Source organism: Anomaloglossus baeobatrachus, chromosome 1 (genome assembly GCF_048569485.1).
Source record: "Anomaloglossus baeobatrachus isolate aAnoBae1 chromosome 1, aAnoBae1.hap1, whole genome shotgun sequence".
Classification (NCBI taxonomy): domain Eukaryota; kingdom Metazoa; phylum Chordata; class Amphibia; order Anura; family Aromobatidae; genus Anomaloglossus; species Anomaloglossus baeobatrachus.
Genome location: NC_134353.1, coordinates 361,619,892 through 361,641,308, shown reverse-complemented (window position 1 = coordinate 361,641,308; position 21,417 = coordinate 361,619,892). Strand labels below are relative to the sequence as shown.

The following is a 21,417-nucleotide window of genomic DNA, read 5'->3' as shown; positions in this document are numbered from 1 at the left end:
TTTACAACAGGTTTCCCTTTATATATATTAAAAAAAAAGTTTTGTACCAGCAATAAACGTCCGTGTGATAGAGGCTTATTACGGCTGTGCAACACGATATAGAAATATTGAAAATAATTGTGAAGCCAGCTGATAAAGGTGGTGCTATTGTCATCATGAATAAGGATAGATAGATTTCAGAAACTCATAGTTAAAGGATATGGACATACATGAGAAAAAGGGACAGGGATCTTAAATGTGAGTTTTTAAACATCTTAAAGAGTATCCTGCAGAGTGCGATGAATAATAACCTTATTGATAAAGATCTATTTAAATATTTATTTATTGAACAACCAACTACATCTATGTTGTATATATTACCCAAGGTTCGTTAGTCACTGACCAACCCAGGGTGTCTTTTTGTTTCGAGGGTGGATTCATTATCAAGTAAGGTGGCTATGTTTTTAGTTAAAATATTGAGTCTGTTAACAAGGAGTTCATGGTCTTATATACCAGACACAACAAATTTTTGGGGTAAAATTAAAGGGAGTGGAATTGGATGAATGCTTTATTGGTGTCATTTGACCATGAAAGGGGAATTAACAGGGTGAAGAAAAGATTACGGATTTTACAGAAGAAAGTCAATGTTTGTTTATCACATTGTTAGCTTGAGTTAAAGCATACTTTTTTTTTTATTTGGAAATCAATATTATGTTCAACAAATGGGTACTGCAATGGGGGCCAACATGGCCCCTGCTTATGCTAATTTGATGATGGCAGTATTGGAGGAGGACTTTATTCATGTGTCCCACCACATTGGTAAGGCGTTGAGGTGGTGGCGATACGTAGATGATGGCTTCCTTCTTTGGCAGGGAGAACAAGGATTACTGCATTTTTAGGACTTTCTGAACAAAATGGATGAGCCCATTAAGTTAACATTAGTTAGTAGCAACATACAGTTTTGGGTGCATGGGTGATATATAAGAACAAGACAACAAGAGACTAAACCCCTATAGGTTAATTCTACCTATAAAAATAGTGTTACAATGTAGGTGTGTATAATATGACAATAAAAAAAATGTTAGCAAAAGGGGCTATCTAGCAAAACTCTTACATGGTCAGAAAGAAAAATCAGAGAAAACTGATATAACTATACTCCTGAATAGAAAAGAATACCAGTGGTGTACACTAATGGGGAAGAGAGTGGGGGAAATAGCTAAAATCATTAGGACCCGTTGGTGCATGCTTAGAAACTGTTCACCGGAATTATCCATGATCATATAGAATGGACATAAATGTGGGTGATGGTTAGTGTGATCTTATATTAGCCCACTTATATCAAATGTATAGACATCTATAACAGGGTGAGTAAAAAGAGTTGTTATCCATGTTGAATTTAAGGATTCTACCTTTATAGATTTTTCTCGTGTGTAGTATTCCTACTCTCATCTCAGTATTATACTGTATAGATACTTTTGTTGGGTTTGTTTGTTTTAGAAAAACTAATTAGATTTTTAACAATTAATTTATTTTCATTGAGCACTCATGTATAATTGAGGGGCACGATTACTCATCTAGACACATTTATATAATTTATTTTTATGCCATTTTTGGGAGTAAGTTTTGCATGTCCTGTGCCTTTAAGAAATGTGGCTGGTACTGTATATTTGTTTATTTTGACACAAATTGAAATATGGAAGTTACGATAATGAAATATGGCATTTCCTTAGTCCAAGACACTGTTCTATGTAGGGTGTGAATGCATTGCTTTGCGTAGTAGCGTTTTTCCCAACACACTTTCTAGATCTGGGTGTACCAGTAGTTGGGATAATCCATGAGATTACAGGGAGTGGATTTTTTAAAAAATTTCTATGAATTGAGATCATTAGTCATGGGCAAACCTAAACTGTAAAGTTCGGGACCCCTACCACATACCTAGTATCCGTGCACCAACACTGAACACAGTTCAAGTAACTGTTTGGATTTGGCTACCTGGATAATAGAGTGAAGAGGGGAGAGAAGGGGAGAAGAAAAGAAAAAAAAAAAACTGTAACCCTTCCTCCAGGACCAATAATTAACTCACATATTCACTGCTTCCCCTGCCACCACTGAAGGCACATCACTTCTATATCTTAAAGGGGCACCCACCCCATATATCATTACTCGGAGACATGAGCATGAACCTCTGGATCCTAAGGCTGTTACCCCACTGGGGGTATAGTAATCTGTATTGTCCATATAATTTCACACCCGACACATTCTGTAGACTGACCTTCACAACCTGAAGATCTAAAGGCATCCGGCAGTCCCAAGTTTAATTTAAATGTCAGCAGTGGACAAACCATATATTATTCCTATAACTAAGGGCTTAGAACGATTCTTGGGAGACCCCTCACATTAGGCAGCTTTTGAGAAGATACTTTCGGGTAAGGATCTTCCATCTATTCTGCTTTTAACATTTACACATTGATTGTCTACACAGCTTTGTAAGCTTCATTTCTTTATCCAGGCACACTTAACGAACTTTTCGCATACACTCTCCTTCCAGTCATCCCTAATCCCCTTTTCCTTTACCTAATCTTCACTTTGTGAATTTAAATCTTGACATTTGTGATTTATTTACCGAAACGTTTCCAATAAACGGAAACTTATCTTCCACATTGGAGTACCTGGTTTAATTATATTTATCTTCATGGAGTTAGACCCTACCAGAGCACCCATTTCTGCTTAAGAAATCCCATGCTACTCTAATTGAGCTAAACCTATATTTTTTCCACACTAAGGGTACAGTCTCACTAAACTACATACCAGCGATTCCAACCACGATATGACCTGGTCAGGATCGCTGGTGCATCGCTACATGGTCGCTGGTGATCTGTCAGGCAGATGCCACCAGCGACTCGTGGAAACGATGCTGCGCTTGGTTACCTGATATTTACCAGTGCACACTGCTTAGCGCTGGCTCCCTGCACTTGTAGCCAGGGTACACATCGGGTTACTAAGCAAAGCGCTTTGCTTAGTTAACCGATGTGTACTCTAGCTACATGTGCAGGGACCCAGCACTGGCAGCCTGAGAGCGGCATACGCCAGTAACCAAGGTAAATATCGGGTAACCAAGCAAAGCACTTTGCTTAGTTATCCGATGTTTACCTTGGTTACCAGCATCCACAGCTTCCAGATGCCGGCTCCCTGCACATTCAGATAGTTTCTCTTGCTGTCAAACACAGCAATGTGTGCTTCACAGCAAGAGTGCAACAAGCAAAAAAAAAAAAAAAAAAAAAAAAAAAAAAAAAAAAAAAAAAAAAATTGAAATATGAACCAACACTAACGATCAGCAATTTCACAACAGGGGCCAGGTCGCTGCTTAGTGTCACACACAGCGAGATCACTAATACATCACAAACACCGTGACTCCGCAGCGATCTCGCTATGTGAGAAGTACCCCTCGAGAGCAGGTCTGGTCTAACCTAAAAACAATCTGATATCTAAAACTCTAGTAAAGGATTAGATTGAAGATTATGCACTTGTTAAAACCACCTAAACAATTAAAGGGAACCTGTCACTAGGAATAAAAAAAAAAAAAGAAATATATATATATATATATATATATATATATATATGACCAGGCCGATCTGTAGAACATTAAAAACCACCACCTTTAGGCTGTGCCCACAGGACTATGTACGTGTGTATTTTGCAGATTTATTTGGATTTTCCCAATAAGCCTGCAGGTTTGCACAAGTAGACACCCCATGTTATCCTATGGGATTTGGAGAGTGCTGTATCAATGCTGCGGTATGTGCGGCTACGAAATATGCTGTGGATGTCCCGCAGCCACATTTAACTGTATGCCAATTCAAGCGGAAAATACCTGCGGATGTCCCACCTTTCCACTATGGAGATACCTGCGGAAGTCCCAGGCTCTAACAATTGCATGAATGTCCGCAGGTTCTCTGTAGATATTTCGCTGGAATCCCACAGCTCTAGATAGCTGCTGTGGGAAACCTGCAGATATAGCCACAGGTACAGTGTCCTGTGGGCACACAGCCTTATAATACTTACCTAAGGGGCGGTCTGGCGCCTCCTCCATCTTGTGCAATCAGTCCTCCTGTCCAGCCCTGTGTGCATGACATGTGCACAGGTGGTCTTTGACACTCATGCCTGTACATGTCAGTTCTTTGCTCTGACCTCAGCAGGGCATATAAAAAGTGCGCAGGCATAGCAGCACAATGGAGGCCTCTCTAAAGATCCAGGACGAGTTATGCACACAGGGCTGAGCAAAGGGACAGCAATCGCAAGAAGAGAGTAGGCGCTGGTCCAAGAACAGCACCGCCTAGCAGACCAGATCACCCCCCCCGTGAGTGTATTAAAGGTTTGGGGTTTGTTTTTTGTTTTGTTTTTTTTTTTATGTTCTACAGAGCGGCCTGGATTCCTATACACAGGATTCTATAATGCTGCATAGAAGGGTTCACTGGTGGAGCCCAGTTTATATGGTAAAAGCATGGTGACAGGTTTCCTTTAAATGTAATAAGGAACAAGTAATAAACATAAGTATGCTAAAGAAAAACAGAAGTCAAGTGATCTTAGGAACCTGATAAACTTAACAAGGCCCAGAGTAGAGCTCAAGTAGGGGGTGTCAGGACCAAAAACTAGCTTGTATCAAAAATTTTTCCAAAAGCACCATAGAGATTTGACATAGAAGGTGGTAATAAAATAACTTAAGGTGTTGGAGCAGTGTGCAGAATTAGCATATATGCTATTCAAGGCATGGAGAAAAACGAAAGACAAAAAAAAAACAAACACAAACAGAACAAATGCTGAGCACATTTTTATAATTTTTGGCACAATAGTACAGGAAAAAGGCAAAAATTTAAGCAGGTTACCAAGTACTAATTCTTATGCCGTGAACTATACCAAATCACAAAAGAATATGGCACATAATATCACCTTCAAGGTTAAAGTGCAGATATTGGGGGGCTGAAGGATTGCTTATTCAATCTTTTCAGGCATTTCTGGACGTTCAACCAGCTGAGGTGCAAAAGGGCCCACCAGCCATGTTAATGGAGTGTTTGCGACTACATAGCTTAAGAGCTCATTCACATGGTCTTGGACTTTTGAGGCTTGTTCACGGCTTTGAGTCAGAATTCCTGCTGAAATATCTTGGAGGGAGTGAGCAGAGGAAAAGGAAGAGTGCAGGTCTTGAGCCGTTTGCCGGAGTTGCTGCATTCGGTCCTGTATGTTAGCTGGCAGGCCTTGTGCCCCGGATACCAGAGTAAAACAGGTAGTTTGGAGTTGCTTGGTCAGGGTACGGGTCATGGTTAGCACACGAGACTCCAGTGGCTGCAAGAGAAGTTGATTTATTAGCACTTATGCTCAGAATAAGTACATTTAATATAGGGTGCCAACACGAGCAAACATTGAATAGTTTAAATTTACATCAGCATCTTTGGCAAGTGATCACACCTACACAGACATGGGGAGAACATGTCTTGTTGGGATTGAGCCCAAGGCTGCAAAGCAACCACACTTCTACAGCAAGCCATTTTCTCCTCCATATAGGGGCAGTTTCAAACCAGAATAGGCTACCAAGTCTTCATAATCCCATGATCAATTTTAACCATTTCCATAATTTCTGAAAGCATTTTATAAAACACATGGTCACTTAAAGAAACAAACTAAGGAAAGTTCAATTTTGCAAGTCCTAGGGAGCCATTATACATGCACTGCCATATTCATTTTTTGTGAAGCCTGATTATATACAGTCTCCCTCAACTGGGGTCATAACCAATGTAGTATAACCTAGAAGCTTCATTAATTGGATGACTACCTCCAATAGTAGATTACCTCTATACAAAAGGGTGGAAGATAAAGCTAAAGTCAGGCAGCTGGGTAGAGTTTGGGGAAGGGGGGGGGGGGGGGAATAATGACAATAGATCTCCCCTTGTCCAATTCATTCATTTATAGGTCAGAATGCACAGCAGTTCCATAGAGATTAGATGTAGCAGCTACTGCTCCATTGTCTGGATTATTGGTGGTCACATGCGCAGATCTGCAAGTTATCACCCATCCTGTCGATAAGGAGCAATGCCAACACTTAAAGGGAACCTGTCAGATTTGGCGACTAAGATGCGGCCATTAGCAGTGGGCTCTTATATAGTATGACAATACGAGAGCCCAGGCCGCTGTATAGAATATTTAAGTTTTTTTTTATAATACTTAAGGGGCATTGCGGTGCAGACTGGTCAGATGGGTGTCTGTTCTCTGGTACCTCCATTCTCAGCCATTTGTCCTCCTTATGAAGCCTGGGTGCATGATGCGTCCTATATCATCCACACAAGCTGACACTAGGGTCCTGCGCAGAAGTGTTTTGATCTGCCCTGATTAGGGCAGATCAAAGTATTGTAGCGTGCCTGCGTGGGGCCTCGATGCTGGCTTGTATGCATGATGTAGCATGCGTCATGCACCCAGGCTTCAGAAGGACAAAGATGGCCGAAAGAGGCAGCGCTGGTACCGGAGACACCCATCTGACTAGTCTGCACCGCAACACCCCTTAGACGATTTTAAAGTGATTGTTACGTTCTACACAGTGGCCTTTGCCTTTATATACAGGCAACCAGAATACTGTATAGGAGCCCACTGGTGGTCGAAGCTTAGTCAAATCTGGTGACAGGTTCCCTTTAAAGTTCACAAGTCCAGTGTGGGACTGTTTGAGCATGCTAATGTAAAATGGAGGTCCCCCCACCCCCCCTGTACACATCTACTTAGTTTTGGCAAATTATTCATATGTTCCTCATAAGGAACCAGTCACAAACCATTTACTTCAACTGGCATGGGCAGGGCACCAAGCATGCAGATCTTTGGCATAGGTGGCCCCACACTATTATGCCATTTCCAGTCCTAGTCCAAAAAGGAGCAATGCATAGTTTCTAGTCTGCCAATGTCATATACAGGAGTGAAGTGATGTGTCCCATCCTTGTCTTTTTCTAAGAAATCCAGTCCATGCCAGGTAACAGACTTGAGAGAAATATCAGGGCCCATGTCTGAATAATCAGTTCCAGGCAGGCAGCGGCTGTTCCCGTTATTCCACATGTGCTGGAGGTAATGCCCAGAATGCCAAGAGGGCACTATAGTGGCCAGGCAGAATAGTGCATTTCTCAGTGTATAGCCTTTGTAATTCACATATGGTGCTGTGATATGAAATAGCGGTTAGAGTGTACATAACACTTGTTCATTATCCCAAGAGGTATGCACTGCAAGTAGCACAAATCCTTGCGATAGGGGAGCCAAATTAATGATAAATTGGGAAATTAAATACAGGAACCCAATGCTAGGTTTGGCAAACATCTGCACACAATTCTAGGATTAAAAGGGGCACAACCTTCCCTTTTGGCATAAATTTGTTCTTTTCCACATCAAGAGGCAATAAGGAAGCTATGAACGTTAACTGAACGAGAATTTCATTCATAGTGATAGTAGTTCTTGACTCATTTTGATCTAATTTGTAGGAGTTCTGTGCGTTATTCATGCTTTCATTCTATAGGCCATCAATATTCACATTACCTGTTCAGCCTCGCCATCTACACCTTCAGATCCTGGCTGCTTGCGACTCCAGTCCAGCCACAGCTGGTGCAGTTTGTCTTGGCCACCATGTACACTCTGCTTGAACATCTCCATCTTAAATACAAGTGAAAGCACAAGAAACCCATTGTTATGTCAACTATGAAGACTATAGTAGAAGCCTTTAATGGTTTAGAAAGGCGTACCAGGTCAATAGTTTGGTGCAGCTGTGCCAGGGTCTCCACTGTGCTGATGTGGGCACTCCTCACTTTGCCCAGAGAATGCTGGTATGCCCGCTGACGGAGGCGAGAGGACAGAGAACCCAGGCGGACATAGTAACTTTGCTGTTCTCTTTGCTGCTGAAGTGAAGCAACTTCAAATCCCTCGACAGTTGAGGCCAGCTGAGCTATAGATGGAGAGAACCGTGAGGAAGAGTGACCATACAGTTCCATAGGAAGGTATGACTAGCTGCATTTTAGAGCGCTTCTTCAATCTGATCAGATTATTACTTACACAGCTCCTCATCTGTCATAGGAAGGTAGTGATCGACCCACTCCTCAGATTTTCCCAATACTGTATCTAGGCTGCTGGTCACAAACTGGCCCACTTGTGTGTCCATCACTGATGAGACTACGGACCGAGTGGCATCTACACTTCCATGTACTGCACCAACTGCTAGGCCCATTATGCCGGACACAGCACTTGTGACAGTATCACATGCTCCAGTCACAGTGCCAGTCACAGCGCCAACCACTGCATCACGTGCTCCAGTCACCAGCCCTTTAGTGTCCGATACAACCTGCACAAAGACAGACAATGCCAATACATAGTTACATGTTAGATCACAGCAATATTCAGAAGAGATTAGAGGAAAATGTGTTAGTGCTAAAAGTAAATCACATAAGGTATTCTGCCATACATATCTTAATTGTGTTAAAGTACTGAACAATTCCCTACTTTTGATGTAAATTTCTATATTATACATGATTAAAGCCCTCAGATCACACAAGCCATTGCCAGAATTCCCATTCATTTGTATGAAAATTTAACCATCACTCCCTGAGAAGCAGCATGTAACAGTGCCCTTGTCTTGAGGAGAATTCCGCCAGTGGGACCCCAAACTAACGGCTATATAGCGATGGCATAACCTTTGACTATAGCAAATGTGCAGAATGGAAGAATCTCCATTCAAGTATCTAAACTTGTCACCATCAGTCTGGGCAATAGCTTGGGGGTTTACAAATAATCCTTGAACGGTCAGATCTTACCTTCTCTGTTGGCTGCTGAAGAATAGGCAAGGTAGATTCCAGTTTGTCTAAACCTTTGCAGGCAAGTTCATTAGCGGTGGCAACTAAAAGGAATGGACAGTATATATATCATTAAAGCTCTGAATTTTACTGACACTGGGAGGAATGGTAAGGGATTTAAGAGGATGTGAATGCCTACTGGGGAAGGGTTTTAATTAAAGTTGCAGTGCAGGTATTTTGCTTCCTTAAAGGCATTAGGCCCCTTTACACACAGACTTTCTAGCGATCCCACCAGTGATCCCAACCTGGCCGGGATCGCTACAAAGTCTCTGGTGAGCTGTCAAACAGGCAGACCTGGCCAACGACGCAACAGCGATCCGGACCTGCAGAACGACCTAGCTAGTCACTGGGGACGTTGTAAAGCAGCTTTTTTGAAAGAGAAGTCGCTAACGAAGTCGCTGTAAAGTCCCCTTTACACACAGACTTTCTAGCGATCATGCTGCACAGTGGGAAACAAAGGACCAAAGAATGGTCCTGAACAATTTGTAGCGATCAGCAACTTCACAGCAGGGGCCAGGTCGCTGATGTGTTTCACACACTGCAATGTCGCTGGGGAGGTCGCTATAACGTCACAAAACCGGTGACGTTACAGCGATGTCGTTTGCGATGTTGCAGTGTGTAAAGCCACCTATTGTCTAGTCTAAAATGATAGATCTGCAGTGACTTACAGACATACCAGTGCGCCATGAGGATTTGCTGGTTTCTGAGCCAGAATGGCAGTCATGTACCCAGCCAGAAGCCGACTAGCGACTGGCCTCACTCCATACAAATGTAATAAGCAAGGCCATGCCCATTAGACAGCTGCACCGAGTCCATACAGTTGGAGTGAGGCCTCACATCTGGTTCTGGCCAGGTATATGCCTATTACCATCATGAGCGTTCTGCTCATAAGCCAGCAAATCCTCAGCTCAGTGTGCACTAGGAGGATTCAGAAGTCAGAGTGCCTTCAAACTTCTTAATCTGGACAACCCCTTTAAAGTGCAAGTGTCATTTTACTTTATTTTTCAACTCAATATTACAGAAAAATAAGCAAAATGTAGTGTCCTATTGATTTTATAAATTAAAATTTTAAATCTTAGTGTTGAGCGAGTAACTATTCACACTCGCCATACTGATAACGAGTACTGTCTAATACTTGCGGATGTTCCAGATAGCATGTGCAATGCAAGTCAATGGGGAAAACTCAAAGTAAGGAGTAACCCGAATTCCACACCATTTGCTATGACATTCAGGTTACTCATTACTTTGCGAGTTTTCACCATTGACTTGCATTACACATGCTATTCGGAGTGAAAATATGTGTATTAGACAGTACTCGTTATGAGTATAGAGAGTGCGAGTAGTTAGGCCCTCGCTCAACTCTAGTTAACTTTTCTTTAGGTTGTCCTTTGACAGTTTTCCTGCACATAACTGGCTGCAGTTTTCAGAGCCCATCAGTGATCCCATTCTTCTGGAGAAGCTACTAGCTGTTCTGTTTTAGACCCTCAGCTGATCCTTCATGTGGGCAGAAATCAGCAGTTAATCGTGGCAGAAATGTGCTGATGACATGGTCTCAATCCATTCTTACAGTATCAGTGTGCACAATGGGTATGAATTCATAAGACTGCTTGGCCCAGACCAGCTGACATGTCAGCCAAAGTGTTAGTCAGAGCTCTTTGATTTACCGATCTGCAGTATAACTATCCAAACGTTGTTCTGAGTTTGTAACAGCCACATTGCATGTTTCATGGCTAGCTCAGACTGACTTAAGAAACCAGTCATTAGATTACTACTGCCTACACCAAGGGCAGCATGAAGGAGAACCTGGGTGCACAGATGCTGCCTAAGGGTAGTCACTTTAGCGATGCTCCAGCGATCTGACCTGGTCAGGATCACTGGTGCATCACTACATGATCGCTGGTGAGCTGTCAATCCAAAAAAAAAAAAAAAAAAAAAAATAAAAATGAACCAGAGCAGTGTGTAACTAGTAGCGATTTCACAACAGGGGCCAGATCGCTGCTGAGTGTCACACACAGATCGCTGGTTAAGGTCACAAAAACAGTGACTCAGCAGCGATCTCGCTATGTGAGAAGTACCCCTAAGGGTGCGTGCCCACAATCAGTGTTTTGGATGCAGCATGCTTCAGCTGTGTCAAAGACACTGAATTGTACAGTACAAGCACAGTGGATGGGATTTGTAGACATGCCATGCCCACTGTGCTTGATTCTTCCTCAGCAAACCCTGACCTGCGGTGCAGCTCTCCAGACGACAACATGTCAATTGTTTGCTGTAGATTTGCATGCGCCCTCCGTAGGGAGACCACAGCAAGAAGACCAGAGCGCACTGAACCCTGATCGTGGGTACAAGCAGCAGTGGTCTCCTGCAGAGGATACTCACAGCCTCGCAGGTCAGGACCCCATGAGTGAGTCCTGATCGTGGGCACATACCCTTAGGTTTTACTTTTGAAATGCTTCAAAGTTTAAAAAAAAAAAAAAAAAAAAGCCAGGAACTATAGGGAGGGGTGTGGCTAGCACCAGTTGATTGACAGGCATCTCCCCATTTACACACATGGAAGAGACCCATCAGCTGAAGCTGGGCTAGTCAGGGCTCTCCCTATGATCCCAGCTGAATATTTCAGAGAACACACACCTGATTACAATAGCAGTGTGATTCCAGCCACCCACAGTCAGGCATCAGATTGCAGCCCTCTCCCTCACGGATCAGTGCAGGTACACATTACACTTACTCTGTGGCTCCAGTCTGCTTATAAGAGGCTTTGATCCAGTTACAGCCACATCCGTTAAGGTCTTGGCTCCTTTCTCAGCCACATCGCACACTTTACTGATGTATGGGTGGCTATCCTTGGTAGTGTTGTACACCGAGCTCACCACACTGCACGCAGAGCTGACCAGAGGCAGTTGTGTGACACGTTCCACCACATTCTGTGGGAGAGAGAATACACAATTCATCAGATGTACTTATCAAGGAACCAAAGATGTGGATTTTAGCAGAAGATGGCCTTAGACTTAGCAATGCAGTAATTGCACATGTTCCTGGGAAGACCCTGTAGCCCACAATGCTTCTTGTATTTTATTTTCACCAACACTAAAAATGTTTTCATTTTCCTTTGGAGCCTTTAGTGTTGGCTTAACCCCCCCCCCCCCACCCCTATAGATTGCAGCCACACATTCCCCCTCCCCCCCCCCCCCCCCCTATGGGCAGCCATGCTACACGGTTTCCAGTCTGACTCAATCCAGCACATGTCCTCTAGACAGAAGGTCACTGAACTGCTGTGAACCACAAGATTTCAGCAATATGCGGCCCCACAACTTACACTTTAGAGTTGGTTTCACTTTTAACATGGGCTCAGCTAGTGTACTAGAGTATAGAGCAGGCCAGGTCCACATCTCTGCACCACGTGATGTGGGTCACCTTAGGCTGCTTTCACACATCCGGTTTGAGCCGCGCAGCTCAATCCGGCTGTGAAACCTATGCGGTGAAAACAACGCATCCTTTGCACAAGTTTTATACACGCAGCCCGTCCGGTTTTTGCCGCTTGCGGCATGCTACTGAGCATGTGAGTGGCAAAAACCACATGCAGCTGCCGGATACAATTTTTGCCGCATCCATAGGGATGCATGGAGAAAAGCGCCGCATTGACCGGATGCGGCGCAATGCGGGTTTCTTTGCCGCACAAAAAAAAAAAAAAAAAAAAAAAAAAAAAAAAAAAACCTACCAGGCAACGTTCCATCCGGCCGCCACATCGGCTAAATCTGCCGCATGCGGCAAAAACCAGACCTAATGCAAGGCCATGCAGCACTAATTAAAGTCTATGCAGGAAAAACACAACCAGCGGCAAAAAACACGGTTGCGTTTTTCCTGCAAAGTGTTGGATTGTGCCGCATAGCAAAAACCGGATGCGTGAAAGCAGCTTTACTTGGTGAAGATGACAGGAGACCTCCATACATTTCTGAAGCGGTCATGGTCTGATCAGGAGACAATCAGTCATGCAACCTGCATGGGTTGCACATGTGTGAACGAGCACCTATTGGGGGGGGGGGGGGGGGTGTAAACACACTGGAGCGGTGCTTTAAGTCTGAAGCAGGTCTACCAATTCTCTAGAGGCTGTGCCCTGGCAAGTCCCACTGGTTGATTGCTTTTTGTGCACACTGCATAGGCAAAAAGCACCAGTGGTAGGTCAAGTTATACAAAGCTCATGAATATGTAGAACATGGCAGTAGGTTTACTTGATATGCATGTTAATAACTGGGAATCAAAACTACAGCAAGCAACTCATCCACTGGAATCAAGATCTCTATTGTATTGCTCAGAATAGGTGGCATTCAGTGAGTACACGTCCAGTCAGTGTTGGCCACAGCATGTTTTGTGGTGTTGTCCAGTACAAGCACAATGGATGGGATTTATAGGAATCCCATATCCACTGGGGAGAGATATTTTATCTCCATAAACTGACATAGGGAACAGCTTCCAAGCAACAGCATATCAATGTATTCTTGTGGACACTAGTGTTTGCAGGACAATACAGCAAGAATAGGCCATGGCCACCCATAACCCTGATTGTGGGTATAGAAGGCACGTTCTCCCACACAGGACACTAGCATCTCTGCAAGGAAGCCTGATCGTGGGCACGTACCCCATATATCACTACCAGTGCTGTGATGGCTGGAAACCTCTTATGCCATACCCACATGCCCAGTGATCGCTCATCAGAAAGCAGGATAACGCCAATGTGTGCCGGTCCAGCAGGCACAGCCCGATCACTATGCAGGGTCCTCAGCCGATCAGAGCTTCAGGTCCTGGCTACTGTTTCCCACTGACACTCGTGCCCAGAAGCCCACAGCCCAGGTGTCACGTGTAATGTGGCCATGATAGACAGGGCATCTGGTGCCAGACATTCCTACTTTGTGACCGGGCACTTTAGCCGGAGCGTGGTTAGAAGGTGGCCTTGGATGAAGGGTACAAAGGGCAGCGGAGATCGCCACGTCTGAGCGCCCTGATGGCACCGATAGCGGGCGCCACTCACCTGCTGCTCCGGAGGCGCGCACACCTGGGCATCGGGATCCGCTCCGTTACTTGCCATGATGCCAAAGATTGGTAGCCGAGATTTCACCTGAGGGGAAAGTCACAAAGGGGAAGTGTCAGCCAAAGAAAGGCGTCCACAACACTGCACCACCATGCCGGCCACGCGTGTCCAGCCCACTCAGCACCGGCTCCAGTACTCGGGCCCGGGACCCTGCACTCACCGCTGGGCCGCTCCGACTCAGTGATCTGCTTTGCACACTTGGCCGCTATATAAAGGGGCGGTGACGTCCAGGGCGGGGCTTAGCTGACGGACGGGGAGGAGTCGGCAACTTTCACTAACAACTGTGAGGAGGAGCTGTAAAGTGCGGCGCTGGTGAGAGGTGGTCTGCCCGCCCCTCTGCTGGTGAGAGGTGGTCTGCCCGCCCCTCTGCTGCTGAGAGGTGGTCTGCCTGCCCCTCTGCTGCTGAGAGGTGGTCAGCCTGCCCCTCTGCTGCTGAGAGGTGGTCTGCCTGCCCCTCTGCTGGTGAGAGGTGGTCTGCCCGCCCCTCTGCTGCTGAGAGGTGGTCTGCCCGCCCCTCTGCTGCTGAGAGGTGGTCTGCCCGCCCCTCTGCTGCTGAGAGGTGGTCTGCCTGCCCCTCTGCTGCTGAGAGGTGGTCTGCCTGCCCCTCTGCTGCTGAGAGGTGGTCTGCCTGCCCCTCTGCTGCTGAGAGGTGGTCTGCCTGCCCCTCTGCTGGTGAGAGGTGGTCTGCCCGCCCCTCTGCTGCTGAGAGGTGGTCAGCCTGCCCCTCTGCTGGTGAGAGGTGGTCTGCCTTCCCCTCTGCTGCTGAGAGGTGGTCTGCCTGCCCCTCTGCTGCTGAGAGGTGGTCTGCCTGCCCCTCTGCTGCTGAGAGGTGGTCTGCCTGCCCCTCTGCTGCTGAGAGGTGGTCTGCCTGCCCCTCTGCTGCTGAGAGGTGGTCTGCCTGCCCCTGTGCTGCTGAGAGGTGGTCTGCCTGCCCCTCTGCTGCTGAGAGGTGGTCTGCCTGCCCCTGTGCTGCTGAGAGGTGGTCTGCCTGCCCCTCTGCTGGTGAGAGGTGGTCTGCCTGCCCCTCTGCTGGTGACAGGTGGTCTGCCTGCCCCTCTGCTGGTGAGAGGTGGTCTGCCTGCCCCTCTGCTGCTGAGAGGTGGTCTGCCTGCCCCTCTGCTGAGAGCTGGTAGCCACTAGCAACAGCTGCACTGTACACACATTGTATACAACCGCCTGTCCTCTGGCTCTGTTCACATTGCTCTGAGAAATAGATAACGTGTGCTATCCGTTTTCAGACTACTGGCCTATGGCACTGACGCGCCCACGGGGTTTCTGGAGTGACTCGTCACCAGGCCGGTGTCGGTTCGGGATGTCACAGCGGCTAGGTCCAGTTCCGTGACTCCGGTGGTGTCAATAAAGATGGGGATGATGGAAGTAGTTATTCGTGACGCCACCTGCGGTACGCGGCCAGTATTAGCCGCTGCTGCGGAAAGTCTCTGCTGGGGCAGATGGTGACGCAGCTCTCCACAGGTAGAGTTAAGGGTGCTTTACACACTGCAACATCGCTAGCGATTGCTAGCGATGTCGAGCGCGATAGCTCCCGCCTCCGTCGTATGTGCGACATTTGGTGCTCGCTGCCGTAGCGAACATTATCGCTACAGCAGCGTCACACGCACATTCCTTGTCAGCGACGTCGCTGTGACCGCCGAACAATCCCTCTCTCAAGGGGGAGGTGCGTTCGGCGTCATAGCGACGTCACTAAGCGGCCAGCCAGTAGAAGCGGAGGGGCGGAGATGAGCGGGACGTAACATCCCACCCACCTCCTTCCTTCCGCATTGCCGGTGGACGCAGGTAAGGAGATGTTCGTCGTTCCTGCGGTGTCACACATAGCGATGTATGCTGCCGCAGGAACGATAAACAACATCGTATCTGCAGCAGTAACGATATTAAGGAAAGGAGCGACGTGTCAACGATCACTGTTTTTGGACGATTTTGCAATCGATCATCGCTCCTTGGTGTCACACGCTGCGATGTCGCTACCGGCACCGGATGTGCGTCACTAACGACGTGACCCCGACGGCATATCGGTAGCAATGTCGCAGCGTGTAAAGCACCCTTTAGGCCCCAGAGAGGATGTTGGGAGCAGTAGTCGCTGATGGCGCAGGGGCGCGATGTTGGGAGCGCCAGCAATGATGGGACGACACAGAGGCTGCAATTCAAGTTCTTTATTTTCTTTTGTTATTTTCTACTTATACAAGCCTATGAGGAAATAAGGATGAATCACAGATAATCCCTTTAAAGGGAACCTGTCAGGTGTAATATGCCCCTGGACCATGAGCAGTTCTGGGTGCATATTGCTAATCCCTGCCTGACCATCCCTGTATACACTAGCATAGATAAAGAGATCTTTAGAAAGAGTATTTCTAAAGATTTTTTACCTTATGCTAATGAGCATGGTCTAGTCCCCTGGGCGTTAGTTCCCCTGGCTAGTCGGCTCCATTAGCATGTTAGTACGCTCCTGTGGGTGTGCTATCATGCTAACGCTAATGAATGCGCAGCATCAGAGGATGATCTCACTCACCTCTCCGCTGCCATCGCGTCTAATGGGGGATTTCAGCTGAACCCGAACTTTCAGTCACGCGCACTACTTCAGTTTGAAGCCAGGACGTGTACACCCGGCTTCATAGTGCGCATGACAAAAACTCCGGGGTCATGCACACTGAGCCCCGAAATCCAGCGTCAGATGCTATGGCAGCGGAGAGGTGAGTGAGATCATCCTCTGATGCTGCACATTCATTAGCATGTTAGCACACCCACAGGATTGTACTAACATGCTGATGAGGTCGACTAGCCAGGGGAACCAACGCCCAGTGGGCTACTACCCTCACTCATTAGCATACAGTAAAAGATCTTTGGAAATACTTTTTCTAAAGATCTCTTTATCTATGCTACTAGATACAGGGACAGTTAGGCTGGTATTAGCAATATGTACCCAGAACTGCTCGTGGTCCTTTGTGCATATTACACCTGACAGGTTCCCATTAACAGGATAAAATGGTGTTACAGGCCAGATTCACACAAGCGTATTCCTCATATGTGTCTGTAAGATGGGGTGGAGGAGCTGTAAAGTGCCAGGGAGCGGCAGTCATGGGCGATGGTTGTTGTGGTCCTCAACCCACCCCGGCACAGTACAGACACGTGGTGGGGAAGTGGTGTGTGGAGGTTGTACCTGCTGACTGCTGCGCTTCTGAATCTTCAGCCGGTTTCTATGGCTCCCGTGCTCTTTCATGGGCCTTGTGCCCTGTGCGCTCTGAAAGGAGACGACTTGCAATGTGGTGCTTTGGTCAAAAGAAGCCTATGTCAAAGAGGCCAATAAACAGCTTAGGAATAAGGATTCATACACCACTCTCCCCTCCAACCCCACAAGTAAGTTTTTGACTGAGCTGCGGCTGATCCTGGAGAGGGCATTTGACTTAGGCATAATCCCGAGAAAGGTACTGGATGGCCTCCTACCAAAGTCACCGGTGATACCCACCTTCTACCTACTTCCTAAAATTCACAAACATCCGACCAGTCCACCAGAACATCCGATTGTCTCTGGCATTGGAGGGCTAAGTGATTGGCATGCAAATTCATTGATTTCTATTTACATCCACTTGTGGAGACGCTGCCCTCCTATGTCAGAGACACTTCTGACGTCCTGAGAAGACTGGATGGATTATATGTAGAGGGTGGGATTTCGCAGGTGACTTTGGATGTTGAGGCCCTATATACCAGTATTTACCATCAACACGGCCTGCGGGCCGTTGAATACTTTCTCGGGATGAGCTGTTGGGATCCTTCCTTGCGCTCTCTGGTCCTTGAGCTGTTGGAGTTTGTGCTCACGCACAATTTCTTCGTTTTCGATGACCGGTACTTCCTCCAGCGACACGACACTGCGATGAGGGCGGCATGTGCCCCCTCCTACGCCCACCTCTTCCTTGGTTATTGGGAGAGGGAGGTGTTTGCAGGGGGATTGTTGCTAGCTCCCATGCACAGTGCTGGCTTCGCTATATTGACGACGTGTTTGTCGTCTGGGGAGGTACTGGTCCCGAACTTGAGGATTTTGTGCATCAGCTAAACTCCAACAGCTACAATATCCACCTCACTTGCCAGCACCATACTCGAACCATCGAGTTCCTGGACCTGAGAATATCGGTGATGGAAGATGGTGCTGTGGCAACGGATATTTTTAGGAAATCCATATCCGTGAATTCTCTCCTGCATGCTACATCTAGTCATCCACCGTCAACCATACGATCAATTCCAGTCGGGTAGTTCCTACGTCTCAGACAGATCTGCTCGACTGATCAATGTGTTGACCAACAGGCGGTGGACATGCGGGAGAGATTTACGGAACGTGGGTACAGTCAGAGGTGGATTAAGAAAGGATACCAGAGGGCAAAGGCACTAATAGAAACAGTCTCCTGTCCCGTGCCTATATCAGTCGCAGCTCGTCATCCTCCGGTGCCACTCGATTCATTTCCCCTTACAACAGCCAGTGGCAGGATATACAACAGATTTTTGTGAAGCATTGGGGGGTACTTAAGACAGATCCTGTCTTGAGGATGGTAGTCTCTGATTGCCCACTTATGACAGCTAGACGGGGCAGAAGCCTGAACGATTTATTAGTTCACAGCCACTACATTCCAAAATTGGGCCTGCCCTTTCATACAGGTCGCCCCAAATAGGGTTGTTTCCCCTGTGGCTCTTGCCTCGCCTGCCGCAATATCAGTGTAATACTTATATATGTTCTGAGGATTTCGATAGCGTAGGGCAATGACAATCAGAGACGAGTTCCTGGTACAAGATGTTTTATAATATGTAACCACGGTAGATACACAACGGAAAACACAGCAGTACAAATACACAAAATACCTTTCCGAAACGGAGCGAAGGGAATTCCCGGGGCCACGCACCGGACTCCCCCAGGGAGACCACCAGAGCGAACCCCTATACAGGGACTGTCCGGCAATCACCCCGGAAGGCCTAAATGCGCCGCAGCCTGGACACAAGGGGCAAGCGGTAAAAGTCCAGGAGTGTCCGTACGGAATGATTGTCCAGAGTGGTTACGAACCAGAGAGAACCGGGCAGAGTGCTGACCGAAGATGGCAGACGGAATCCGGGCACAGCTTAGAGAAACCGGGTAAGGTCCAGAGTCGGTCGGTCGGTAGTCTTTAGGAGGATCCAAAGGCAATCAGGATTAGCAGCAGCAAAGCAGGAGCACACAGCAAGCAGTATACTCAGGCACTGGACTAGGCTTAGAGGCGGCCTTTTAAGCAGCTGGACAGGAAGTAGGGCAACAGAACAGTAAACTCCATGTTAACCGAGGGCAAGCTCATTCAAAAGAGAACTGGAAAACCTGGAAACCTGACAATCAGATGGACCACCACTTTTGTGGCAGCCAACTCCAGCAGACAATATGAGATTCGTCACTACATTACGTGTAGCACTGCTGGAGTTGTCTATGATGCCACATGTGGGTGTAGATTGATATACATCGGGTTAACCTCACGTGAACTCCGTAGGAGGACACGTGAACATATAAGCGATATTGCGGTGGCAGCTGAGGTTGAGTCTACTGAGTCCCTCAAGACATTACCACGCCACTTTAAGCTGAAGCATAATTGCGATCCATCTAGCTTAGTGGTTTGGGGTATCGATAAGATACATATGGGCATACGCGGGGGCGTCCTCATGAAGCGACTGTCACAACGAGAAGCCCAATGGATTTTTCGGCTTGGGACAGTTGCTCCTGATGGGCTAAATGAGAGGCTTTCATTTTCACCCTTCCTATAATATATACTCCTCAGCTGGTTCTTAGCACCAACTCATACATTCTTCTGTTGTAGCTGAGTGATGGCTATTTTAGACTCCCTTCTCCCCCTGGTTAGCTTGCAAATGGCCATCCCCCAACTGGGGTAGACGAGGGATCCCCCAGCATTAACATTATTTCCATTCTTTTGGATACATGGAGTTGTTTCCCTCTTCACCTATCTCATTATTATTAATTTATCAGTGTTATTTTTAATTTAGTATAAGTACCTCGTGCTTTAAGTCTTGGCATCGGCTTTTCCATATGCCTTAATTGTATATATTATTTTTAGCAGTGATCCATATTGACTCCTATTCTTTTATCTCTCTTATTTCTAGTTTATTTTTCATGCCTGTGGTGTATAATATACCATCTGTATAGGAGACGGACAATGTGAACTGAATATCCAGAAGTCCTGGAGGAGCGGCCATGAACATCTGCGTTCACTGTGAACTTTACTATCGAACCGTAACCATTGGGTGTGGTTCTCTGACTAAGATTGTCATGGTAACATGACTCATGCGCTGTGCCCTTATTTTTGCCAGGACTTAAGATGAGCGCTGTTGTGCAGCGCTTGTCTGGATTGCCCATGGTATAACTGACCTAATATAAGGAATTTCACATCCAAACAACATTTTGTGCCTGTTTACCAAGCACCAGACATTATTAACACTAATTACCGGCAACTTTTGCATGAAACTATCATAGTTATATCAATTGTGTTCCTTGCCCATACTGCTGCCAGGACTTAAGATGGATATCGCTGTTCAGCGCTGTCACAGACTCCTGAGCGCGCACTCCAACCCGGCCTCTGGGTATGACGTCACTGGATTTCCTGGAACCCGGAAGTCATATCGAGTGCTGGCTCTCGGTGTGTTACGCGCGCTCAGCTGAGTCTGGACACAGCGGTGATTATCACAGCTAATCCCCGCCCCTTATCCCTATTTATACACGCTGGTACACTGCTGGTCACAGTCTCCCGTTGAAGCACCTGCGAAAAACGTGTCGGGACCGAGTCCACATGTGAGGCTGACAGACTCCCCTCCTCGGGTGCTATACATACCACAGGTAGGTCCTTCAGGTGCCAATCTCCACCATTGTATGACTCTTTCCTTGTTCATGAACATGTTATGTACTTGCTGGTGGTGTTACATCTTGCTGTTTTCAGGCCCTGATTTGGACCTTGTCCTGTTGGTTACTGCTTAATGTATTAGCATCCTATTATTTCATCACCTTAGGGGATATACCTATGCTTTTCTGGTTATTTATATAGCCACTTGGGACATTATTAAACTATCCAGTTCCCCGTTTTGGTATTAAGGGGTAACCTGTCTCCCTCCCTGGGACCCCCCTTTTTCTCTGTCTCATCTAATTGGTTTTTAACTATGTATGTCTAACTACTAACTAACATCACATGTGAGTCCTAATATTTTGTATTTTTTGTAATAATAAAAACGGTTCACTTTTTTCACAACTGTGGTGTAGTAGCTTTACTTCAAACAAAACATGGTAAATACCCCTCCTTGTTCATTTGTTTTTGTATGTATCCTATGGGGTTCATGTATACTACCATCAACATGAGGTTCGCTGTACTTGGTCTCTGCTTTTCTAGTTTGAAGGTCTGCGACTAGTCAAAAGGTCAGCGGTTGGTCAGGAGATCCGTGGCCGAGAAGGAGGTCCACAGCTGATCAACA

At 46.5% G+C, this 21,417-nt stretch overlaps 1 protein-coding gene across 2 annotated transcripts; it reads right to left on the bottom strand.

The window, feature by feature from the left end:
• Nucleotides 1–4,794: 4,794 nt before the first annotated feature.
• On the bottom strand, nucleotides 4,795–20,111 carry LOC142292949 (perilipin-3-like). 2 transcript variants are annotated; one of them, XM_075337802.1, is made up of 9 exons: nucleotides 20,094–20,111; nucleotides 17,099–17,224; nucleotides 13,867–13,953; nucleotides 11,569–11,764; nucleotides 8,805–8,887; nucleotides 8,050–8,335; nucleotides 7,743–7,942; nucleotides 7,540–7,653; nucleotides 4,795–5,319 (listed from the first exon to the last, which is right to left on the bottom strand). In XM_075337802.1, exons 1-9 carry the CDS (start codon nucleotides 20,094–20,096, stop codon nucleotides 4,969–4,971), a joined length of 1,446 nt encoding a protein of 481 aa, XP_075193917.1. In that variant the 5' UTR covers nucleotides 20,097–20,111; the 3' UTR covers nucleotides 4,795–4,968. The 2 variants fall into 2 exon arrangements, with proteins under 2 accessions (XP_075193917.1, XP_075193918.1); XM_075337803.1 differs by lacking the exons at nucleotides 17,099–17,224; nucleotides 20,094–20,111 and adding an exon at nucleotides 14,087–14,191.
• Nucleotides 20,112–21,417: the final 1,306 nt, after the last annotated feature.